Source organism: Sus scrofa, chromosome 13 (genome assembly GCF_000003025.6).
Source record: "Sus scrofa isolate TJ Tabasco breed Duroc chromosome 13, Sscrofa11.1, whole genome shotgun sequence".
NCBI classification, from domain to species: Eukaryota; Metazoa; Chordata; class Mammalia; order Artiodactyla; family Suidae; genus Sus; species Sus scrofa.
In genome coordinates, this window is record NC_010455.5 from 125,087,162 (window position 1) to 125,113,470 (window position 26,309).

Consider the following 26,309-nt stretch of genomic DNA (forward strand, 5'->3'; position numbering starts at 1 on the left):
TGCACAGAGATCAAGTAACGTGAAAACTGAGAATTACCCAGTGGATTTAGCAACAAGGAGTTTGAGGGAGACCATCGTGAGATCATTTTCAGTGTGTTGTCAGGGACAGAAGTCAGATGTATTGGGGTGAGGAATAAGTAGGAGCTAAGGAAGTGGAGGCTGTGAGTGTAAGCTACCCGAGAAATGTGGCTACAACGGGGAAGGAAGAGATCAGGGGTGGCTGGCAGGGAATGTGGGGTCCAGATTGGGGGTTTTTGAAACAAAGAAGACTTCAACACTTTAAATGCTGAGTGGAAAGGACTGGTAGACAAAAAGAAGATTAGAGATACCAAATTGGAAGATTAAAATGTCACAACTTGGGGGAAGGACTGAAGTCATTGCTTAACTTAGGTTGAAGGACATCTCTGCTATCAAAGAAGCAGTGAAGGACAAAAGAATGGGTGCACACAAAAGAGAGTTTATAATTTTTGTGCCAGAAAATTGAGGATATTTTCATCCGAAAATTTCAACTTTCCCTGTGAGTCAAGTAAGGCCATCTCCTGACGGTAAGGGTTAGAATTTTGTGGACAGTGGACATAGTTTAATACCTATAGTAGAGTGGAAGAGAAGGAAAAAGATGGATAATCGAGAACATGACAAGCTGACTTAAATGGAGTTGAAAGTGAATTTAAGTTGCAGGGGTCTGAAATTTAAGATGGGATTTCTTCATCAAAGCTGACTTGTCCTAGGAGAATATATCTTGCCTCTCAGGGTGTCCCCTACTGTGTTTTATCCCCAGATTTGACTTATTATACTTCAAACTACTCTTATACTTGCACTTAAGGAAATCATGCAGAGAAGAACAGAAACATTTCAGAAGGCGACCAATGAATACAAACCATGATGTGTTTCACTGGCTTGAGGATTGCTTCCTCTTACACATGAAAAATCCTTGGTCATTCCAAGCAGCCATCTCTCTAGTGCATCTTTCTTTCCTTAAGGTAAGTAGCCCCCTTTAGCTCACTTTTCTCTTGTCAGACACTGACTTATGCATACGTACTATCTTTTACCTCTTCCAGCAGATTTGTTCTTGAGCTCCTCCTTAGTTTACATACTCCCCAGTTTTCTCTGATGGAAAAGCCTACCAGGAGGTATGACTTTCTGGAGGACAGCATTCAAGTTTACTACTCTACTGCACAATTGGGACGTTGGGACAATTTAACAGCATGGGCCTTGAGAGGACTCTTTTACATCCCTTTATGTAGATTCAGAGTCCTGATCCATCCACAGAACACCAGCACTGGCACTGAACTCAGAGACCGTGTAGTCCAGTGCTTTATAATGCAGAAAGGGAAGCTGAGGCAGGAAGATGAAGCAGTGTGTCCAGATCATGGCAACCAGTTATTGGCACAGCCTAAATTCAAATTCAGACCCTCTCACTCCTAATCTGATCCTCTTTAGGTTTATCAAATTCCCTGGAACAGTATCTCATTTTTTGCTCCCTAAGTATCTATGCCAGAATAATTTTTCAGCTCAGTTCCACATATCAGCACTCTAAATATTCATTTCCCAAACCTCAGGAGCTTAACAAGAACAACAACAAAAAAATAGATCAAAAATTAATCTGCTATTAGGTGACATGGATTATAATAAATACAAAGTGGGAGAAAACACACACACAAAGTAAAACCTGAGTGTTTACAGCATTATGACATCCATCAAGCTGCGACCAAAATTGGACATGACAAAGCATTATAAATCGTGAGGCTATAAAGGAAGAACAGGGAGAGAAAATAGTGTAATAGTGCTGATGCCTGAAGCGACATTCATCACCTATAATCTCCCAGGCTCTCTATCATCCGAGCAAGTAGGGCGCAAAGCAGCTTCTGTTCTGAAGCAGTAGCCCTCACTGATCTCTCTCTCCAGACCTGACACATGCAACTGCTACCCAGTAATTAAAGGTGATCACAAAGCTAGACAGGCTCCTCCTTGTTGAAGCAGGGTTATAATGTATCTGGAATTTAAAAAATGAAATAGGGGGAAAAAAAGTCTTTGAAGAGTTGGCAGGGAGAGAGATAGAATTGACCTCTTTTTCTCCAACAACAATGGAAAAACCTAATCTTCAATCTTATGGCTGAGAATGAAGAGTGCCCCATGGAGAGATAAACAAAACAGGCTGTCACAAGACCTGTCAGAATGAACTCAGGAGAAATCAGTAACTTCAGTGGAAGACTCTAGGTCAGGTTGCAAAACTGCTCCAGCATGAATCTCATGAACTATCCTTTAGGGGCACAATTTTGAATCTTTGCAAAAATACCACATTGAGGTCAAGATCAAGAGTCTTTTAATGCACTTACCACCACCCCTGGGTGAGCCTGTGGCTTGAGCCTGCTTGTTTCCTGCTACTGGCCTGGGGGTTTGGCTGCGTTTTGCACAGGTTTCAAATTCTCACTGATGTCAGGAAGGGCCACGGGAATCTCACTGAGGCCCCAGCTGCAGTCTCATGGCCAGCCTGAAGCTGCACAGGTAAAGAGCCAACTCTGGCTTATTGGCGTGAACATCAGCAAGCTGTGCAGCATCTCCCAGCATCACATTGTCGTGGCCCTGGATGATCTGCCTCCACTTCTCATAGCTCTCCTCCCTGGATTTCAACGTGCACTGCTGTTAATTAAATTCATACATTAGGACTGGGTCTGTCCCTTGGCCTCCATCCACCAGAGAGCAAGCTGGGTCTGTCCCTTGGCCTACCATCCGCCAGAGAGCAAGCTGCTTTCTGGTGTCAGGTCAACTCAGCCATAATGACTAGATTAATGAAGGCTGACCTTGCCTTCCAGAACTACATGATGGTAAAAAGCACACAAGTGAGATTTAAAGCACCTGGATCCACCCCCTGTCTCTATCACTCATGTGTTAGAGCTTAACAATTTGCTCAAGCTTCCTGAGCCTCAGATTTTTAATTTATACTGGTTTTTATACAGGAATGTATTTTGGTAACATTCTTGGAGATTTTTGAAAGTACATGGTCTCCCTGGAGTTCCTGTTGTGGGTCAGAGGTAACAAACCTGACTAGTATCCATGAAGACTTGGGTTTGATCCCTGGCCTCATTCAGTGGGTTAAGGATCTGGTGTTGCTGTGAGCTTCAGTGTATGTCATAGACATGGCTTGGATCTGGCATTGCTGTGGCTGTGGTGTAGGCTGGCAGCTGCAGCTCCAATTTGACCCGTAGACTGGCCCTAAAAAAAAAAAAAAAAAAAAAAAGTTAATTAAAAAAAAATTAAAGTATGTGGCCCTCCCCACCCCCAGACATGTGGAATCAGCATTTCCAGAGGTGTTCCTGGACATCTGTATTTTTCAAAGCTCCTCTGTTCTGAAACATTCCTTATTAAGAATCATAAGCCATTGAACTATTGTAGGGACAACATAGATATGAGGATAAATGTATCTAAGAGATAATGTGCTCTAAAATTTATTCATTTTAGAGGTCCTACTATACAGCACAGGAAACTATACCCCAATCTCTTGGGATAGGACTTGATGGAAGAAAATATATATACATAAAAGAATGTATATATGTATTACTGGGCGACTTTGCTGTAGAGCAGAAATTAGCATGACACTGTAAATCAACTATACCTAAATAAATTTCATTAAAGGTACTGAAAAACTTAAAAAATTTTTTTAAATAAAATGTATTCATTTTATCTTCTGCTTTCTTCTCCACAATATACAGACACAGACACTTTCCAGGTTCTTAGTCTTAAACAGCTCTCTCCTTTCTATATGTGGATCCTTAGCTCTTCCTTTCTTGTTAAGTATCTAATTCAAATGCTCTATTCCATCCAAGTGCTACTATTTCAAACCTCTGGTATACACTCTTTCTTTTTTCAAATATTTCTCTCTGATATTTTGAAATAATACTCTCTGATATTTTATAGTTATGGTTCATATCTATCTACACATATCAGTGCATTAGGTCTAATGGGATGGGTATTACTGTTTTATTTTGATAGATGAAGACATTAAGGTTCAAAGACCTTTAACTAATTCTCTAAGTATTGGAGGTGGAATGTATACCCTTGCCTTCTGATTTTAGGTCCAGTGCTTTTCTCACTGGGTCATTCTAGAAATGGTAAATGGATTTTTACCTGTTATTCAAATGTTAACCATTACAAACCAAGCATATAAAGATTGGGACTTACGGGACCTTTACAATCTTTTCTACAGCTTGGTGGCTTGATGGTTTTAGCTGTGTATTTATAAATCTTGATATCCAAATTCTTTATTCCTCCCCCAGATATTATGAGATGAGTAGAGAATGAGTTTGATCTGTGTGGGACCTGGCTCCTCTCCCAGAAAGCAGTACAAGGGTAGCCCTGCCCCCCAAGCATATCCCTACCTCTGCTTTCTTGCACTGCAAGTTTGGTGGGCTTTGTCCTCATTACTGGGCAGAAAAGAAGTTACAGGTAGGGAGAGGTGTGGTGGTTCCCAGTCCCCACAGTGAAGGCTGGAGGGGGGCTGGCCTTGGGTATTTTCAACCCCCCAGGTCAATTAGGCTTTTGTAAAACCCAAATGTCTTAATGCTCCAGTGAAATAATTTTTCTCAAAGGCAGATTTTAAGAATGGAGTGTTCTGGATGTTTTAAAAAATGGTTATTTTTCTCCTCCCCCTGCCAGAAACACAGGAAGATTTTTCTCTGTCTTCAAAGTGTGTTTTTTTCTGGAGGCAAAACTCACAAAAGAGTGGAAACCCCCCAACTAAGACTGAGTCCCATGTTTTGTTTTGTTTTTTAATTCTCAAGCTTGTCCACTGAGCTTCCAGAAGCTGGCCAGTGACAGCATAAAATGTTCCTGCTGGTACTGGTACCCCCAACGGCTTCTACATCCGAACATTTGACTGCAGCAAACTGTGATCCTCTGTATCCATCCATCGGTCCCTCCAGTTTTCAGGGCAGTGGTTTGTCCTGTGACCTCAATTCACTCATGAATCTAAGAATTACTGCTTCTCCGTTTGTTCAGCATTTTTCTTCTTGCGAGAAGAGGAGTGATGGCTTCTAAGTTCCTTCCATTTCAAACTGGAAAATGTCTTTTTACACAAGACAGGAAGTGAGGAAAACTTAAGTTGCACTTTGTCTTGATTGGGATTCTTCCAAAAGCACAGCCTGAGACAAGAACCTGGTGCAGGTAGTTAATGTGTGGGGTGGTCCCTGGGAGCAGGAATGAGAAAGTGGGTAAAGTAAGTCAGGGATAAAAGAGAAGCCAGCGAGTAGTTGTAGCTGTTGCTCCTAGTTTCCCTGCCTGGCCTGCAGTGGGGGTGGAGGGGGGACCTGCAGCCCCTGCTTTATCGCATCTGCACCACAGCTCTGGAACAGAGCCCAAATAGTTCTGACACTGATTTTGAAACCAGCTGTGTTGAAAAAAAGATGTTGCCAAGAGGGGAGTGGGGGCTGAGGCTCTAAGTATAGGCTGGGCAGCCTGGGGTTGGCCACCCTCCTCTCTGGCCGTTCAGCTTTCTTCAAGGTTAGAGAGGGTCCTTCTATCCCAAGAGATGCAAATGTTTGTCTATCAAGGCAAAGCCCAGCTTCCCAGAGGGTTGATGGGAGGCCTGACATCAAACAGGTTTTCAGAGGAAACTTGAAACAAACTGCCCCTTTGAAAACTTACCAGGTTTTGTTTCAGTTTCTTTGATTTTACACATTGTTTCTGGTTCTTTCTAAAAAGGTTTACTTTGCTATCCTTTGACTGTGATATTTACTGTCTGGAATGGTGTTCCCAGGAGGCCAGGCCCTGGGCCTGAGCAGCAGTGGGCTCTGGACTTTCTGTTTCTTTCAACTCTTATTTCACCTTTTACAGGGGAGGCGACTCTCCAGACAGGGCCTGGGCATGGTTCCTAGGGGAGCATTGGTCACGTCCAGAGAGGTGCAGAGAACAGAGTAGGGTTGGGGATAGATAATAAGGTATGATAGGAATATATATCTTTGCCCAGTCTAGATTCTTAAGTGACGATTGTGTTCTCAGAGTCCTTGTTTAGAAGCATATTTGTGGTATTTTTTTTATCCTGTACTACGACAGATAGATAAAATTACAATTATTTAGATGTAGTTATTTATAAGTTATTATCTATGCATAATTATTTAAATATAATTTTGTTGTAGCCTCAATACGTCTAAGAAAGACTTTATTATAATTTACAAACAAACATGCAACACAGCAACAATAGAAAAGTAGCAAACACCTCTATTTGCTTACTAAGTGGCAATAGCTACTTTAAACTCATTCATTCCTCACAACGGCCCTGTAAGGTAGGTGGTGTTATTATCCCTACCTTTTTTTTTTTTTTTTTTTTGTCTTTTAAGGGCCACACCCACAACATATGGAGGTTCCCAGGCTAGGGGTCGAATGGGAGCTACAGCTGCCAGCCTACGCCACAGCCACAGCAATGCAGGATCTGAGCCGCATCTGCCACCTACCAGAGCTCATGGCAATGCAGGATCCTTAACCCACTGAGTGAGGTCAGGGATGGAACCTGCATCCTCATGGATGCTAGTCAGATTCGTTAACTGCTGAGCCACGATGAGAACTCCTATCCCTATTTTTTGATAGAGAAACTGAAGCACAGAGAAGTTAAAGGGACTTGCCCGAGGCCACCAACGTGTAAATGGTGAAACTAGGACTCATCCTGGGCAGGCTGGCCCCAAATCTATGCTCTTAACTAAAAGGATAAGCCAAGAAAAGCACGAGGCAGGACAAAGTAAAGCTAGGTACCCTTTTCCATATTTGTTTTCCTTGCTGGGTGGTGCCCTGCCTGAGAATAAGGACTAGCAGGCTATATGTATTTGATAAAGGTGTTATTTGATCTTTTTACAGAACCTGCCTGATTCTGCATTCCCTTACCTTTGCTGGTTCCCTGTTGTGTTTCTGACTGTCCATATGTGCAGCGGTGGGGCAATAATGAAAAGCAGAACCAGCTCCTTCCATTACATTCTAAGACGATGTGAGTTCAAGGCCTCTCTTTCCCTCCAGGCTGACCTTGTGCTGAGAAGTCATCCTAACAGGAGCAGCAGTCCTTCCTAGGACATACCCAGAGGCTCCAGCTCAGAGAGCTCCACCCTTACAGGAAGAGCATGGAGACCACTCACATTCCCCCAAATAGCTCCTCATGCCTTCTGCCTGTTCGTCTACTGTTAGCAACTCATTCTTCCTTTAGGCATGACCATTATTTCATGGAACTTAGTGCGGTATCAGATAAATTTGAAACCTGGCTCTGCTACTTACTGAAGAGGTCATCCTAGGGTCCAGGAGATAAAGGTATTTGTCTGGCATTACCAACACAGGAGGGACCTCTAGTCCAGAATTCACTTCTCCCTATTCTGAAGCACTAAGGCAGGAGAAATGGCCTTAAGTTAGGGTTTATCCAGCCTCATTATCCCCCATTTTGCTCACCTTAATTTTTTTTTCTGTATCTTCTCTCTATACCTACAGTATTTATGCTAACTAGTCAAAGAGATTTTTTTTTACATTATTACAAAATACTGAATATAGTTCCCTGTGTTATGCAGTAGGTCTTTGTGGTTTATCTGTTTTTTTTCTAGTTTTAGTAAGATATAAGTCACATATAACATTGTATTAATTTTATATATACAACATAATGATTTGATATATATATACACATTGCAAAATGAGTATCCCAATAAGTTTAGTCAATATCTACTATACTTACAATTATTTTTCTTGCTGTGATAACTTTTAAGATCTACTCTAGCAACTTTCAATATATGATACAATATCATTAACTATTTAACATTACCTAACTATAATGTTAACCATATCGTTAGCATATGTTGATACTGTCACCATGCTACATATTACATCCTTGGAGCTTCTTTCTTTCTTTCTTTTTAGGGCTGCACCTACAGCATATGGCAGTTTCTGGGCTATGGGTTGAACTGGGGCTGCAGCTGCCAACCTACACCACAGCCACAGCAACACTGTATCCAAGCCACACCTGGGACCTATACCACAGCTTGCAGCAACACTAGATACCTAACCCACTGAGCAAGGTCAGGGATTGAACCTACATACTCATGGACACTAGGTCAGATTCTTAACACACTGAGCCACAATGGGATCTCCAGAATTCATTTCTTATAACTGGAAGTTTGTACCTTTTTAAAATCCAAAAAACTTAATTGGAGTATAGAACTATAGTTGATTTACAGTATTGTATTAGTTTCAGGTGTACAGCAAAGTGATTCAGATATATATATATATATATATATATATATATATATATATATATTCTTTTTCATTCTTTCCCATTATAGGTTATTACAAAACATAGTTCCCTGTGCTATACAGTATGTCCTTGTTGTTTATCTATTTTATTTATAGTGGTATGTATCTGTTAATCCCAAACTCCTAATTTATTTCTGTCCCCTCTTTCCCTCTGTTTCTGGTTTGTAAATAAGTTAATTTGTTATCTTTTTTTTTAAGATTCCACATGTAAGCGATATCATATTTGTCTTTGACTTAATAATCTCTAGGTCTATCCATGTTGCTCCAAATGGTATTATTTCATTCATTTTTATGGCTGAGTAATGCTCCATTGTGTGTGTGTGTGTACACACCATATCTTTGTCCATTTATCTGTCAATAAAAATTTAAGTTGCTTCCACATCTTGGCTATTGCATATAGAGCTACCATGAACATTAGGGTACATGTATCTTTTCAAATTAGAGTCTTCTCCAAAAAAGAGACATTTAAATGTTAGCAAACTTATTGCTTCATTAAGCATTAACTACATTTCCTGTTTCTTATTTCTCTCCTTTAACCAAGGAAATCCCTCCCTCCCTATCCACTCCCAAACTAGAGTAATTATTGAAACAAAGTATCAAATGGATTAAGACCACAGGGCCTCCACCAACTCTTTCAGTCCCACCCCTCAATCTCTATCACTAATGTCTCCCCTTTCTTCCCCAGCCTAAAATGTCCCCAAGAATAACACATTTCTTTGTGTTAAACTTTGTGCTAGACTTATTTGTGATGTATAATGTGATATTCTGAAAATACCTAAGATTACAAAAACTGGACTTTAGTGCTAGTTAAATGAAATATTTATCTTGGTTTTATTTTCTGCAACTTGTTGGACTATTGCAGCAATGGCAAAAAAAAAAAAAAAAAAAGTCATCTATCAATCAGTTGGCAGTGGCTGCCTAGATCACTGATGAAAGAGATTCTGAAGTTATGCTCAGACCCAGAGAGAAAGGTACAATCATTGATTAGCAATGTCTGTGTTGAACAAGAAGAGGGAAGTGACATCATGTGCCAGCCAAGGATTAGACGATCTTGTAGATTCAGTTCAGCTTGAGACTGCTGAGAATCTAAATTTTCCTTTTTCAGAAATGACCTGTGCTTTGTTTCCTTTGGGGAGCCTTTCCTTTTCTGATTATCCCTCAGAAACTGTTTAAGCAATCTATCATAAGGCACCAACCATTGATGAAAGCCTAAAGGTCACCACCATCACTCTGTGTGACTTTGGTAAGTTACTTCAACAACTTGATTATCAGTGACAAGGGAAGGGGAGATCACAAGATGATATCTGAGGTTTCTTCCAACTACTGAGTTATAGGACTTGATTATCCTGAAGTCACAATGCCTTGAACAAAGAAACAAGTGGCTTACAGTGGATCCTTGGGATTTTAAAAGGGATGTAATTTCCTTCTCTCTCTTTCCTTTTTTTTTTTTTTTTTTTCCATGATGGTAAAGGGAAGTAGTGGGTTTCCTCTAACCCTCAAAATTTAATTCATATACCGAGCCTCCCCAACCTCTGTCCATTGGACCAGGCTGGCCTGGAGAAGCTGTATGTGTCAAAGGAAATATATGAAGCAGAGGCAGAGGGAAACAATAGGGAATGCAATGGATGAGTCAAGGCTACGTTTTGGGGAAAAAAAAGACCATTTGAGAAGTCAGGGGACATGGAACATGGGCATGCTCTGAAGATACAGGATAAAAAGAATGGGCTTGAGTTCTTAAACCCAGAAGAAAGTAGGAGAGTACCAGTGGGCAAAAGGCCTGGCATGGTAGGGGCAGCTGAGCAGAGCTCAGAGATAGGACGTGGAACCTCTCAGTTCTGGCCTTATATTGGCAATGATTTTGTGTTTGACCTTGGGCAGGAGACTTCTTTCCACTGTGTTCCTGTTTTTTTATATATACTAATCAGAAGGAAAAGAGAACAAGTTGATTCCTAAAGGATTTCCAGTTCTAGTAACCATGAGTCCCATTCCAAGTTCCTATAACTACCTGTGCAGATAAGAGTTTCCTATATTGTATCCATAGACATAAGTGCCCTCAATGTGTAACATTATGAAAGCAAAGAAAATCTGAACAGAACAGAATATTCTAGGAGGGTAGGGTGGGTAGGGGGTTTCTACCTTCCAGACAGAGAATGTTAAAAATCTAAGAAGCCCGAGAAGACTTAGGCTCATCCTGCCTAGGACATGATAACTATAGTGAGGCCACCAATGATATAAGCATCCTGCTTGTCTTATCGTCCCCATTTGGATTTCAACTCCAGAGTGACAGAGCTCTTGAGGTTCTATGGAACAGTTTTCAAGCCACTGGCCAAAGCTCATGTTGCAGTCATTCTGTTCAGCTTGGAACCCAGTGAACTACGTAAGAGTTTCTTTCCGTATCAGCCAGAGCTATTTGAGGGACTCATGATACTTTTTTTTTTTTTTTTTTTGGAATCGCAGACTCTTTTGAGTTAGAAGTTACTTTAAAGGTCACCTGGTCACAATCCCTCATCTCAGGAAAGGGGACTGTCTCTATTTTGCCATTCAAAGGCTCCCACACCTGCTCATAGACTCCTTTAGATGATAATTTACACAGCAAAAGGTGCTGTTAAATAATCCTTTCATTCAGTCTAGTGTCTTGCTTCACTAGGACAAGATCTCACTGAACTAATCACTAGGTCATGATTTCAAGATGATTCCTCCCACTGCCACCAGAGTGCCAACCTTGAACCTGAAACACCTGAACTCTCCTCAGGTAGGGAGGGGGCTGGAGAAGTTGCAGGTTCTGGAGTCACACATGACTGAGTTTAAGCCTCACTTCCACTGCTTACCAGCTGGATGACTTTGAACAATGTACCCTGGCTCTCTGTGCCACTCACCTGAAAAATACCAGGAATAATCCCTTCTTCAAGGGGCCATGGTGAGGACTCATCAGGGGAATAAGAGACGCGTTGGACACATCCTCCCCTGCACTGACTCCCAGTGTTTGCACGAGGGCATGAGCATCCATGGAGGGGGTAGGAACTGCTTCTGAGTCAATGTAACTTATCCCAGTGCTGAGCATAGAGCTTTGCCTAGTGGGGAAAAAAAAAAGAAAAGAAAAAAGAAAAAAGAGAGAGAGAAAGAAAGAAAATGTAAAAATACCTTACAGTTAGACCAGCTTTGTACTCAAATATCTCTTGGCAAGATCTGTTCACAAACTAGCAAATCCCTGCTGCCCCCTGTCCTCAGAATAAAAACTTGCTCTGTGTACTCAAAACAGTCTGAAACTAAAGTGAAGAAAAAAAGTTACTGGAGTGTGTCCAGATGAGAAACTGAAACTGTTCTTCTTCTTGCTGGAAACCGAAAGTTAACTCAGTCAACATGGATTCCAAAGCTCAGAGCAAGAGAATCATCACGGATGTTGAGACATGGGAGAAGACATTTCAAGAACTGATCTGGCAGGAGAAACCCCGGGCCAGATGGACCCTGAAAATGGATGGGAACCTTCAGCCAAACTCCGTGGCTCTAGGGTGGAAGCAATACCAGCAGAGAGCTTTTGGCAGGTGAGTGAGAGTCTATCAAGCCACGGGCCTTTCTGAGCCAAGAGGATCAGCTAAGCATTGACTGATTCTTTTGAGAGCTTGTTAAAAGAATACACATTACCAGGCTTTTCAGCCTTTTGTAATCACAGTGTTCTTTAGGATGGAAATGCTAGGACTCTAAACCTCTATTTTGCTCAACGGCTGGAAGTTTCCTCTTTTACTAGGTCTCCTTCCTATGTATTTTTGGAAGTCTCCAGGAAATGCCATAAATCTGCCCTCCTATTCTCTCACTACCTCATTTGTTTCAGACTGCTTTTCTAGGGCCTTCTGCTATCTCCTCCGCAAGCCCTGACTGGCTTCCCCAGGCTGCAGCAGCCCTCTGAGCCTAGTCCTATTCCATACCAGCCTGGGAGTGGTGCCTTCCTTTAAAGCCCCAAGGATGGACTAAATCCAAGCAATGGCTTTGAACATTACTTTGCTGAGGATAATAGGAGGGAATGATGCTGCAAGAAAGAAATTAAAACCTAGTTTTTGGCGTCTCTTAAGTAATGCCCCTACCTTAATGACTGGCTCTTTCTTTCATTTCTAATGAGCCTCCAAGTTGCAGGAACTAGCTTCCTTGCCCAAGTCAGAAGAGTGGTAACTGCTGATCCAGACAATCAAGTCTTCTCTTTTTATATGTCAAGCAGGGACTTTCACTTCACTTTTCATCTCACTTGTTATCCTGTTTCCCTGCTTGCCTCTATCCTGCCTCAGGTGTCCTCCGCTCCATTCCTTATGGGTTACTAGCCATGCCATACATTTCCAGACTTTACACCCTTGTCCATGATGTTCTGTCTGTTCAGCAGGCCCTTTCCTCCCTGCCTGCCCCCCACTCATCCCTCAAGGACCAACTCAAGTGTCCTGGTCTTCCTAGGCAGAGTAAGTGTTCCTTCTTCTCCATTCCCATAAGGCACTAAATGCTCTCTCTCGCTCTATGAGAGAAAGAGGAAGCATTCATTTTATATATATATTTATATAAATATATATATAATGTGTTATATTATATATAATATATAATATTATAGCACATTGTATTACACTATATAGCACTATATATATACTATAGAATTACATATTCTCTATGAGAGAAGATTCATTATATATTCATTATATATATAAAAGTTATATATATAATGTAGCACATTATATTTCATCATATAGTACTATATATATAGCACATTTATAAATGTTAATATGTTACATACTATAGAACATATATATTTACATATAATTATTTTTAGCTGCAGAACCCATTGTTTATAGCAAGGCTCCTGGGGTTGTATGGAACACAGCTTTCAAGCCATTGGTCAGAGCACGTGTACCAGTCATTCTGTTCTGCTTGGAACCCAGTGAACTATGTAAAAGTCTCTTTCTGTACCAGCCACAGCTATTTGAGGGACTCATGATGTCTTTTTATCAGTTTGGCACTCTCCCAAATGGGCAGGTTCTTCTCTTGTTCAGATGTATTGACCTGATAGTCATTCTGGGATGGAAAAAGCAACCTAGCAGCATAGTTTTATAAAACTATCAACCAGCTTTTGAAAAGCACTCTGTAGTTTACAAAATGTTTTCACATATATTATCTCATTTAATGTTGACACTATAACCGTTGGATATGTTTCCTTTTGTAGATATAAAAATTGAGGCTTAAGAGAAGTGCTTTTTCCAAAGTTTCCCTGATGTGAACTATGGACTTGAGTCTCCAACCCAAGTATTATGGCTCCAGGTTCTAAGTTGGGTACAAAACTAGTCATGTCACTCAATAGATGTGATGTGCTGTAGTAGGTAGATAATATCTTGGATTTGGAAACATGGCTCCACTACTTACTTTGTGTGTTCTTAAGCAAGTTGTATACTGTTTTATGACTCAGCTTCCTTATCTGCATATTGGGCTTAATAATGCCTACCTCAGAAGGGTGCTTTAAAGATGAAATGGGATAACACGATAAAATATCCTTAAAATAGGTACTTGATGAGTCTCCTATGACTTTGTGAGGACCAAATTCCACTGGCAAATGGCATTAGAATTTTTTTTTTCCCCTCTGAGACATCCAGAGATGTTTTACTGGCAAAGAGGCAGACTTGGGACCCATGTATGGGGGGGATTTCAATGGGTCACAGGAAAAAGCCTTATTAGAAATGCAGTCCCTCTCATTCTTGTCAAATTGTCAATATCACAAGTACTTTTTCAAGTTGAAAGGGTTCTTAGAGCCCGAGGCCAGACCCATTTCTCTCAGGTCAGCAATCAGCTGAAGGCACAATGATCTTCCTTGTGTCTGCAGGTTTCACTGTTCCTCATGCCATCGAAGCTGGGCTTCTGCCCAAGTACAGGTACTATGTCACATGAATCTGGAGCACCAGAAGTCCCAGGGCCAGGTGCGTATGCGGCTCTTTGGTCAGAGGTGCCGGAGGTGTTCCCGGTCTCAATTTGAGAAGCCTGAGTTCTCCATGCAGAGTACAGAGAGGATCCTGACAAACCTGGTACAGCGTATTCTAGAGCGATTCTACAGAAACGGCATCAGGAAGGTCTCAGAGATACCAGTGATCCTGGAGTTGCCTTTGGTTGGATCCCACGACAAGGTCAACTGTGAGGCATGCGTTTTGGGCCACTGTGTACAGAACTTACAAAACAGTGTGACAGAGTCAGCCAAACCTCCTCTCTTCTTGGAAATTGGGAGTTCTTCTCCTTGCATTGGTGACCTTTGTGGCCAAAACCGAGCCAGAAACCGGTCAACTGAGGAAAAGGAGTCTCCAAGGAGTGGATGTTCTCATGTCCATAAGAGCTCAGGGCCCTGCCATGCCACCACTGGGATCCAAGGGCCTAGAGCAGGACTTCAGCCCAAACAGGAGATGGGCCGACCGCTCATTCGAGGGGCAGACCAGCAGGCCACACACAAAACAACCCCACAGCTCATCCGAGTAGCAGGATCACTTCCCCCAGGGTGGACAGACCCACGGCCCATACAAGTAGTAGGTCCACTACCTACAGGGTGGGCTCATTCACAATCCACTCTGGGAACAGGACCACAGGCCCCCCGGAGGACATATTCTCAGGCTGTGAGAATGGCAAGCCAACAGTCAACACAGGAGGCACAAGCCACAAAAGGGGCAGGTCTTCAGGCCACAAAGGTGACAGACCCACAGCCTGCAAGGGGGACAATCCCAAGGGCCACATCAGGGTCAGACACTCAGGCTACAGGGAAGGCAAGTGCCCCACCACTGGGGTCAAGCTCACGGCCCACAATGGGGGAAATCCCCAAGGTCACATCAGGATCAGACACTCAGGCTACAAGGAAGGCAAGTGCCCCACCACTAGGGTCAAGCTCACGGCCCACAATGGGGGCAATCCCCAAGGTCACATCAGGATCAGACACTCAGGCTACAAGGAAGGCAAGTGCTCCACCACTGGAGTCAAGGTCACAGCCCACAATGGGGGCAATCCCCAAGGTCACATCAGGACCGGACACTCAGGCTACAAGGAAGGCAAGTGCCCCACCACTAAAATCAAACTCACGGCCCACACAGGGGACGGGCCCCATAGCTACACATGAGTCTGAGACCTTCAGTGGAAGTCAAGCTGCCTGGGGCAAGCAGGAGAGGCGCTCACCCAGAGGGTCTGCTCCAGACAGCTTTTTCAGATTATCTCCCTCAATGCCACCAAATGATCCCTTTGGCCAGGAGCAGCTCAGGTGGGGCACTGTCTGTGCCTGTGTTGTTGCTCTGTTTACCTTTCTTGTATCTAAATACTTATAAGTAGAACAATGTAAAAGACTTTTCTCTTGTCTTAATTTCAAAATAATCAGTGAACTGGCTACCTTTTTTTTTTTTTTTTTTTTTTTTTTTTTTGTCTTTTTTGCTATTTCTTTGGGCCACTCCCACGGCATATGGAGGTTCCCAGGCTAGGGGTCCAATCAGAGCTGTAGCTGCCAGCCTACGCCAGAGCCACAGCAATGCAGGATCCGAGCCGTGTCTGCAACCTACACCACAGCTCACGGCAACGCCGGATCGTCAACCCACTGAGCAAGGGCAGGGACCGAACCCGCAACCTCATGGTTCCCAGTCGGATTTGTTAACCACTGCGCCACGATGGGAACTCCCTGGCTACCATTTTAATATGACAGAATTTGCTTTGGGACCAATGCAGGGTCAGGTTTATAGAATAAGCATTGGTTCCTTTGCAGATGGCTTAAAACATGACCTAGCAAATAATGGTTCCAATAATAAGTATTTGTTAAATCATTAACAGATTTTTACTCATTCATTCACTCATTTATTGATACCAATACATATAGACCATATCTTGACAAGAACTGAGGGTCCTGCGTGTTATCAGAAAGTTATTATAATAAGCTGAAAATGACTTCTCAAAAATGTCCATGTGCTAATTTCCAGAACCTATCATATGTTACCTTACATGGCTAAAGTAACTTTTCAGATGTGATAAATTCGAGAGTACTGAGATAAGAAGATTGTCCTATATTATCCAGATAAGCCAAATGTAATCACATGGGTCCTTATAGGAGGGAGGCAAGATGGTCAAGGTGAGAAAAAGGGAATTTAATGTTAGAACCATAAGTTGAAGTGAAGGAAGATGGAGGAAGGTGTCGTGAGCCAAGGCATGCGGGCAACTTTTAGAAGCTCCTAAAGGCAAAGGAACATATTCTCCCCTACAGCCTCCAGAAAGAACCAGCTCTACTGACACATGACTTTAGTCAAGTGAGGATGATTTTAGACTTATAACCTCCAGAACTATAAGATAGTAGATTTGTTTTTTTTTTTTTTTAAGGAACTAAATTCATGGTAATATTTTGTAGCACTAACAGGAAACTAGTTAGAGTTACCAGTATCACTGCAGGGATTAGGCAATTATGTTTTAGATACGCTTCAGTTTTATCCAAAACAAAACAGCATTTTATAGATTAGAAATATCAATATACCCATCTGCTCTTATTCTTTTTTCTCTCCTATTTAAACCCACCAAATAGCCCCATCTTATAAAGATTTTCTATGTAAGAACTTGTCAGTCCTGAGATCTTGTGGTGCATGGCTACATCTTTCACACTCTATTTCCATCTGTCTATTAGGCAATTCTATATGCTCTCACACTGCCATTTCAACATTCCCACATTCAAAATTAAGCTCAGCAGCATCTCTGACTTGTTCTAATTTGTCCCATCACCTAAGCTTATCACTTTTAGAGTCACCTTAAACTTTTCCTCCCTGTCACCAATTCTTATTGTCCCTTCTTTTGCCAAGTTGCTCCCATCTCTTCCTACCATGTTTCACCATGGTAGGAACTTGGATTACTGAAATAATGAGGGGATTTGGATTTTATCTCATGGGCAAAAGGAAGTCATTGCAAGCATCTGAAATTATGGGTAATTTGGTAGAATCACATTTTGATAATAATGTATATCTGGGGAAAGAATAGAGTATAGGACAGAAACAGTAAGGAGTCTGGTTTGAGAAAGGAAAGTGGTAAACACAGGGAAGGATACTTAGAGATAATGAATATCTTGAAGGAATTTGAAGACAGTGAAGTGCAAGATGCAGGAAAATCCAGGAATGAATACTTTTCCTTTTTTTCCTGACCACCTCTTTTAATTTCCTCTCAAACCACTCATATCAGCACTCTCCTTTTATATATGCCCCCACCCCAAACCACCCTACTAAATATTTGCATTACTCCTGTTTTTATATCTTTTTGGTTTCTTCACAAAGAACATTTGGGGATGAGACTTTATTTCTAGCCTGATTGTATGATATGACCCTGGGCAAGTCAATATCCTTCTCTGAGCCTCAGTTTCTCCATCCGTAAAGTAGGTTAGTAACTTCTACTTAAACGTGGAGGATTGAACACATGCATTTCCTTCTGATCTCTCTTAAAATCCTACTATGTGATAGTAAAAGAGGAAAAAAAGGCATCAACACACAAGGACTAGAAAACTAATTATCCAATGATAGGTAACTGACTTAGCAGAGTAGAGAAATTTGGAATTCAAGTTAGGCAAGGGAAAATCAAGGTGCAAAGCAATTCATGTAGCACAATTTCAGAAAGGCTTAAATGTTATAGGCAAGAAGTAGCTCTCGGAAGGTGGATCTTAAGAAGCCTGAAGTGGGAGGATTGGTTTAAAGCCATTATAACAAGTTCCTTTTACCCACTCCTATGCATCCTGGTAACTACTCTTAGCTCACTCCAGGATGAAGAATGGGTTTATTCTCCGAAGACATCGACCCAGAGGGACTCTGGCCTCAGGCACTTGGGCATAGCTAAAAGAGGGACTACCACCTAGCAAAGATAGTGAAACTCTACATACTGACTAGATGCATTCCCTTAGCTCACTACCAAACCTAAAACTCAGAATTATATCCTACCCACCCTTCCCTAAAATACACAGAGAATGAGAGTTCCCTTGTGGAGTGGGAAATAAAGAAACCATCATTGTCACCGCAGTGGCTCAGGTTCAATCCCTTGCCCAGGAACTTTCACATGCCACAGGTACAGCCAAAAAACAAACAAAATATACACAGAGAATGGACTGTTTCTCATTGGGAAAGCTGGTCAGCTCAGGAGAGAGGGAAAAAAAAAACCATATGCTGAAACAGAGGAAGGAGGTTCAATGGAATAACCAACTCAGTTCATGTAGCACTGTGGTACGTATTTACTGAAAAATAGTAAGAGTCAACTGTATATGTAAACTACAAGAATAATAAGGGTGCAAGGAAAGTGGGTTGTGTTTTTGACTAAAACAAGGTATGAGATGTGGAGATGCATTTTTGTTAGCAGAAAAGAAAGCAATTTTGTCCTAAAGTAAAACTGATTATTTCAGAATGGAAAAGAGATAAACAGAGAAGTAGAGGTCATACTACAGAGAGAGAGAGGAAAAAAAAAGAGAGTGGGAAATTTTACCTTGTCTAATCAATTGGCTAAAATTGAACTGTTATTAAAAGCCCTTTTAAAATGATTTAATATTAATGGTGTACTCACATAAAACTTAAACTTCATTTTTTTTCTATCTACTGAAAAGACAAAGATACTGGATTATTGGTCTGCTTCTGATAAAATATTGTGAAAGGTTGTTCTTTACCTATTAAGTAATATGCCTGAAAAACAGAAGTTCTGTACCTTATCAAAATAACTTCCCATGCTTCATGTCATTTTAATCAGGACTTTGGTAACTGAATCTTCTCAACATTAAAATAGTGAAATTTTGTTAACAACTATATAACCTTTCCCTTTGAAGTACTTTGTCACTTTGTCAAATACATAATTAAGTATTATTTCATAATGATCTGTGATCCTATTTAGTCAAGTGTTTAAACCTTTTGATATTTTTGACAAATATCTCCAAATTAAACTCTAAATGAATTCTTTTTGACCTCACACTACCTTTATGAGTTTTTAGAGGGCCCCTGGAACACCTCAAAAAACTTGTAGAGAAGAGATCCTTATAGAGAAGAGATCCTGAATTGATTAGGCTTGTTCGATATGTTGGATTACATGTGAAGTATTACCAAATAAACTATGCTAAAGTTTCTTAGGTTACAAAGATACTGGATTATTGGTCTGCTTCTGATAAAATATTGTGAAAGGTTGTGAAAGGTTGCTACATGTTTGTCAATATAAGTTTTCTAGAAATTGTATGAACTCTGATATGTCATGGTATGTTACGACTTTTAATCCTAGTCATTATTTTTAAGTGCTATGTGTCACAGAAATAAGAAAGTTTCCTGTCAATTGCATTCTGAATAATTCTCATGAGATATTTAACCATGGCCATTTTAAAGTTTTTGTCATTTACAGTTATCCTTTTATTTGATGCTTTTGCAAATATATTTCATCTTGAGACATTTGTAGAAAGGACTCAAACAAGTACTCTAGAATATAGGTTTCTGATAACTTTAAGATGATAAAACTGCACTGGGTAGAAATTTCTAGAACTAATGGAAAACCTGGATTCAAGCAAAATAAGAATTAATAACATGGGATTGAATGAACTGATGAGGATGATTATAATTTTTATGATTTTTTAAATTTGAAATATTGCTGATTTTATAAATGTTTCCCTTTTTTCCAAATTTGAGGAAAACCCTCCCCCTTTTCTCTTAGGCTATCAACAATGATAAAACATTTATCTTTTATTCTGTTCCTGATCCCTCCAGAATTTAGAAGTTCTCAATGAATATTCTTATTTTCACTGTCATATATTTATTTACATAAGTTCAATAAGAATCTGTTCTTTTATTTAAAGTTCCCATCTTGGCTCAGTGGTTAGCAAATCTGACTAGGAACCATGAGGTTGCGGGTTCCATCCCTGGCCTCACTCAATGGGTTAAAGATCCGGCATTGCCGTGAGCTGTGGTGTAGATCACAGACCCGGCTCAGATCCTGAGTTGCTGTGGCTCTGGCATAGTCCGGCGGCTACAGCTCCGATTCAACCCCTGGCCTGGGAACCTCCATATGCCGAGGGAGCGGCCCTAGAAAAGGCACAAAGACAAACAAACAAACAAACAAAATCTGTTCTTATAACAGGATGCAATTGGAAACTCTGGTTATATATTAGCAAGGCTTTGACTGGGATATCAGATTTAAGAATGCGATAGACTCAGTTATGACCAGACAGCTTTAAGAAACTAACATTTACTTTATGAAGCCAATAAAACCCATTGGAAATATTGGCTTTCCCTTGCTTATAGAGTTCCCAGCAGCCTAACCAGGTGAGTAAGGAGGTTCACTTCCCAGCAGGTACAGGAACCTCAGTATACTTTGGGTACCTTAAGAAGAGGAATTCACCCAAATCTATAGGTGCTGCAGGATATGTCTGATGGTGATAGGGATAGAGTAGGATAGTTATACAGGTAGTTATACAAATCCCAATAGGGGACCATAGAGAGGGAAATGTAGAAACGTGAGACACATGAACACGGAGAGATCTTGACAAGCCTCTCTACTTCTACAGAAGGGCGCAGGTACTCAAAAAGTGTGTGCAAAGAAGAAAAGACCCTCTCTATTTATCCCTAATGCAGGTGATGTGCCTGTCCCCTTCCCATTGGTCAGGTCGGGGTGCACATTCTTTTTTGGTTGGCTAATTGAGACAAACTGTTGCTGGGAGAAGAGGTAAAGAGGAGGGGGTCACAGGAGGGCGTTTCAGCCAAAACCAGAGCAAAACAGAGTAATAAAGATTTCCTTTGATAGAAAAGACATTATGTTACTTTCCACAATTTTCCCCTTTCATTTGTTATCAAATATTCTTTTCTTCAAATTCTTTGAGCATGGTTTGGCTCTCCTGTTCTCTTGTGTCCATCAGGAGCATACTGGCTTGGTGAGGAGGGGGTCCCAGTTGCTTTGTTAGGGCAGTTTCTATTAATCTTTGAATAAGTCCCCTGCACAAGGAATTATACAACATGCAACTAAGACAAGGACACTAACTACAATAATTAGAGGGGCAAAGATTGAAGCTATTAGTCCCTTCCATTTTCCAAACCAATTTTCCAAAAGGTCTGTGAAGGGGTCATTAATACCAGAATTCTCTGAAAGCTCATCTGCTAAGATCATTAATCCGTGTAGGGCCGTGGTGATGGTGCCATCTGGGGCGGTGTTGGGAATGAATGTACAGCACTGGATACCAATCATTACACAGACTCCACCCTTTTCTGCCAGCATCGTGTCTAAAGGAAGTCTATTTGCCCATGCCATTTGATTAGTTGGCCTAGCTGTTCAGCTATTTCTTTAATGGCATCTCTAGTGTAATTAATGAATCTTTGTTGCTTGTAATAGATGTAGCTTATCCAATCAACATTTTTGTTTATGGTTGCCCACCAAAAGAGAGCAGATTAAAACCCAGCAGCTACCTCATTTCTTGCCTTAAATGTGTTTGGAACACCCCGTGGAACACCTATTGAGTCAACATAGACCTGAGGGTCAAAGGACTCCCTCCCCCACCCCAGGGTGATGTCTCATTTCCTCAGGATTGGCTGAGTTTGAAATTGGGGCCTAAATGCCAGGATAAAAGGGATGGCCGATTGCACCAAAGGGTGCAATTTTCCAGAAGGGTGCCTGTTGGTGGACTCCCACAATACCACCAGGCATCTGCCCAGGGCACTTGGAACTGGGATTTATTTAGTGTATGTGTGCAGGGGGGTGATAGAGGACAAGCTTTCACTGCACCTGGTCAGGTTGCCTAAGAAAGTTGCCTTTGCCTCTTGTCATTTTAGACATGAGAAGTTGACATTTTCATTTGGCTGCTGAACAGTACTCAGGGACTGACTGGCAGAACTTTTGACTTCAGGGTGTAGGGGTGTGGAAAAGGGAATAGGGAGCTTGACAAGAGCAAAGCCACCTTGCTGCCACCATCCATCTTGGTGAACTTAAGGTGACTCATATGAGGGCTCTAAGAAAAACAAAGTCATTAGAACTTGGGAAACTCCAGGCCCCAATTGTTCTGAAGAAATTCAAAATAGCCAGATTGTGCTTGAGGTTAATAATTAAAGTAACAATATAAGGCATTCTGTACAGCTATACATCTTTCTGTATCCTGATGTAACTAAAAATTAATGTAGCATGTTGGACAGGTAAGCCAGCCCTATAAATGTACCTCCCCCTTTCCGCTCGGGGTCCATGATTGGAAAGCGATTCTCCATGGACCCACTGGCATAATAAAGCTGTTCTCCATCTTCCTCGAGTGTCCTCTGGGGTGATTTCTGGGAATTCTACAACAAGGGAATAGCAGTGACAAAGTCCAACTGGACTCGTTATTTCAAGCCGTTTCGTCCTGGAAGAGGGCCGTCATACATTGAAGACCCTGTGGGTCTGATGACCATCCCAGAGGAAAGGGAACCACTTGGGCCTCCAGTCTCCCTGTGGCGCAAGTGTAACAGCTGCCTTTGTGTAGTGTGTCCACAGAATATTTTATCCATTTCAACCAGGCATTTGTGTCCCCATACCCTGTTTTTATACTCAGTCAGCCTTCCTCCAAAGGAGAGTTTTCTGTTTCCTTCAGTTAATAGGGTAGTGGCAGCTACCAACTGTATGCACTCAGGCCATCCTTTGGTGACAGGGTTCAGGAGGCAGGAAAGGAAGGCCACCTGCTGGTGGCTTCCCCATGTTCCTGTGCGAGGACTCCTAGAGCCATTTGCTGGCCTACACTTACAAATAAATGAAAAGGTTTTTCAAAGGATGGTAGAGGAAGAAGAGGGGCACCTGTCAGCACCTCTCTTAAATCCCTAAATTGTTGTACCTCCTCCTGGCTCCATAGTAGGGGATGGGGACCTTCCTCTACAAGCTTGGAAATAATCCTTTTATATCATGTCCTTTTTGGCATCTGATCTTCATCCAAAAATAGATCACTGAGATAAAATTTAGAAACAAGCTTAGAATGCCTTTTTTTTTTTTAAGAAGCTCAGTTAAAACATCCATTCATGATCAAGACCCTTGCCAAAGTGGGTATAGAGGGAACATTCCTGAATGTAATCAAAGCCATTTATGAGAAACCCATAGCAAATATAATCCTCAATGGGAAAAAACTGAAAGCCTTCTCACTCAAATCTGGAACAAGACAGGGATGCCCACTCTCACCACTGCTCTTCAACATAGTTTTGGAAGTCCTGGCCACAGCAATTAGACAAACAAAAGAAATAAAAGGCATCCATATAGGAAGAGAAGAGATCAAACTGTCACTGTATGCAGATGACATGATACTATACATAGAAAACCCTAAGGACTCAACCCCAAAACTACTTGAACTGATTAATAAATTCAGCAAAGTAGCAGGATATAAGATTAACATTAAGAAGTCAGTTGCATTTCTGTATATCAGCAATGAAATATTGGAAAAGGAATACAAAAATATGATACCTTTTAAAATTGCATCTCAAAAAATCAAATACCTCGGAATACACCTGACCAAGGAGGTAAAGGACCTATATGCCGAGAACTATAAAACTTTAATCAAATAAATCAAAGAAGATGTAAAGAAATGGAAAGATATTCCATGTTCCTGGATTGGAAAAATCAATATTGTAAAAATGGCTATACTACCCAAAGCAATCTACAGATTCAATGCAATCCCTATCAAATTACCCATGACATTTTTCACAGAACTAGAACAAACAATCCAAAAATTTATATGGAACCACAAAAGACCCAGAATTGCTAAAGCAATACTGACAAACAAAAACCAAGCAGGAGGCATAACTCTCCCAGACTTCAAGAAATACTACAAAGCCACAGTCATCAAAACAGTGTGGTACTGGTATCAAAACAGACAGACAGACCAATGGAACAGAATAGAGAATCCGGAAATAAACCCTGACACCTATGGTCAATTAATCTTTGACAAGGGAGGCAATAACATAAAATGGGAAAAAGAAAGTCTATTCAGCAAGCATTGCTGGGAAACCTGGACAGCTGCATGCAAAGCAATGAGACTAGAACACACCCTCACACCAGGCACAAAAATAAACTCAAAATGGCTGAAAGACTTAAATATATGACAGGATACCATCAAACTCCTAGAAGAAAACATAGGCAAAACACTCTCTGACATCAACATCATGAATATTTTCTCAGGTCAGGCTCCCAAAGCAATAGAAATTAGAGCAAAAATGAACCCATGGGACCTAATCAAACTGAAAAGCTTTTGCACAGCAAAGGAAACCAAAAAGAAAACAAAAAGACAACTTACAGAATGGGAGAAAATAGTTTCAAATGATGCAACCGACAAGGGCTTAATCTCTAGAATATATAAACAACTTATACAACCCAACAGCAAAAAAACCAATCAATCAATGGAAAAATGGGCAAAAGACCTGAATAGACATTTCTCCAAAGAAGATACACAGATGGCCAGCAAACACATGAAAAAATGCTCAACATTGCTGATTATAAGAGAAATGCAAATCAAAACTACCATGAGATATCACCTCACACCAGTCAGAATGGCCATCATTAATAAATCCACAAATAACAAGTGCTAGAGGGGCTGTGGAGAAAAGGGAACCCTCCTGCACCATTGGTGGGAATGGTAACTGGTACAGCCACTATGGAGAACAGTTTGGAGATACCTTAGAAATCTATACATAGAACTTCCATATGACCCTGCAATCCCACTCTTGGGCATCTATCCGGACAAAGCTCTACTTAAAAGAGACACATGCACCCGCATGTTCATTGCAGCACTATTTACAATAGCCAGGACATAGAAACAACCCAAATGTCCATCGACAGATGATTGGATTCGGAAGATGGGGTATATATACACAATGGAATACTACTCAGCCATAAAAAAGAATGACATAATGCCATTTGCAGCAACATGGATGGAACTAGAGAATCTCATCCTGAGTGAAATGAGCCAGAAAGACAGAGACAAATACCATATGATATCACTTATAACTGGAATCTAATATCCAGCACAAATGAACATCTCCTCAGAAAAGAAAATCATGGACTTGGAGAAGAGACTTGTGGTTGTCTGATGGGAGGGGGAGGGAGTGGGAGGGATCGGGAGCTTGGGCTTATCAGACACAACTTAGAATAGATTTACAAGGAGATCCTGCTGAATAGCATTGAGAACTTTGTCTGGATACTCATGTTGCAACGGAACAAAAGGTGGGGAAAAAAAATGTAATGTATACATGTAAGGATAACTTGATGTACAGTGGCAAAATAAAAAAAAAAAAGAAGAAGCTCAGTTAAACTTTGTAGCAATATAACATAATAGCAAAGAACTATCCAGGAAGTAAGTCTTAGTGACCACAATTAAAAGAACTAGATTAAGAGATTTAGCAAGTGTTCATTGAAACATCTTTTCCTTTTTAAAATTACTCTTATTTTTATCAAATATTAGCCAAACCAAGACTAATTTATCTGCCAATTAAGTGTGGTGTCAATAACCTTGGCCTGGAGTTCCCGTCGTGGCGCAGTGGTTAATGAATCCGACTAGGAACCATGAGGTTGCGGGTTCGGTCCATGCCCTTGCTCAGTGGGTTAAGGATCTGGCGTTGCCGTGAGCTGTGGTGTAGGTTGCAGACGCGGCTCGGATCCCGCGTTGCTGTGGCTCTGGCATAGGCTGGTGGCTGCAGCTCCGATTGGACCCCTAGCCTGGGAACCTCCATATGCCGCGGGAGCGGCCCAAGAAATAGCAACAACAACAACAACAAAAGACAAAAAGACAAAAAAAAAAAAAAAAAAAAAGAAATCTGGCACGAAAAGAAAGGAGAAAAGATGGCATTTACACGAAGACACCTCTGCGCCTAGAATCCTGCAATTGCACTAATGTGTTCTGGTTCAACAGTCTCTCTGAAAAAAAAAAAAAAAAATAACCTTGGCCTGATGATTTACATGAATAAAACTGATCATATTGGGTTTTATAAAAATTGACTTTCTTAGAACTTTATAAGGAATCTCAGACTAAGCCTTTAAAAGGCATCTCAAGGCTAGGAAAGTCATGCCAAGTGCTTGTCTTAAAGATATTT

The 26,309-nt window shown here is 41.1% G+C and overlaps 1 protein-coding gene and 2 long non-coding RNA genes across 5 annotated transcripts in view; 1 reads left to right on the forward strand and 2 right to left on the reverse strand.

Annotated features, from left to right (window-relative positions):
* The window catches only part of LOC110256384, a 44,334-nt gene extending 41,230 nt beyond the window's left edge, over window positions 1-3,104 (reverse strand). Inside the window, exons 1-2 of the long non-coding RNA XR_002337796.1 lie at window positions 3,042-3,104; window positions 2,337-2,640 (exon numbers count right to left, since the gene is read on the reverse strand). This is a non-coding gene — a long non-coding RNA (uncharacterized LOC110256384). The remainder of the gene's footprint in view (window positions 1-2,336; window positions 2,641-3,041) is intronic.
* Window positions 3,157-12,852, reverse strand: LOC110256386. 2 transcript variants are annotated; one of them, XR_002337799.1, is made up of 4 exons: window positions 12,351-12,852; window positions 11,148-11,342; window positions 4,377-5,183; window positions 3,157-3,213 (listed from the first exon to the last, which is right to left on the reverse strand). It is a non-coding gene; the product is annotated as an uncharacterized LOC110256386 (long non-coding RNA). The 2 variants fall into 2 exon arrangements; XR_002337798.1 differs by lacking the exons at window positions 3,157-3,213; window positions 4,377-5,183 and having other exon boundaries at window positions 10,140-11,342; window positions 12,351-12,848.
* RTP4 (receptor transporter protein 4) lies at window positions 11,342-19,609 on the forward strand. 2 transcript variants are annotated; one of them, XM_021070040.1, is made up of 3 exons: window positions 11,342-11,813; window positions 14,117-15,212; window positions 15,306-19,609. In XM_021070040.1, the coding sequence occupies exons 1-3, from the start codon at window positions 11,632-11,634 to the stop codon at window positions 15,585-15,587; spliced, it is 1,560 nt and encodes a 519-aa protein (XP_020925699.1). In that variant the 5' UTR covers window positions 11,342-11,631; the 3' UTR covers window positions 15,588-19,609. The 2 variants fall into 2 exon arrangements, with proteins under 2 accessions (XP_020925699.1, XP_020925698.1); XM_021070039.1 differs by having other exon boundaries at window positions 14,117-19,609.

Excerpts from the sequence above, each read along its gene's own strand:
- RTP4 (XM_021070039.1), top strand. The coding sequence starts at position 11,632 with ATGGATTCCAAAGCTCAGAGCAAGAGAATCATCACGGATGTTGAGACA. Across the intron at positions 11,814-14,116 it reads CAGCAGAGAGCTTTTGGCAG|GTTTCACTGTTCCTCATGCC; the intron begins GTGAGTGAGAGT and ends TTGTGTCTGCAG.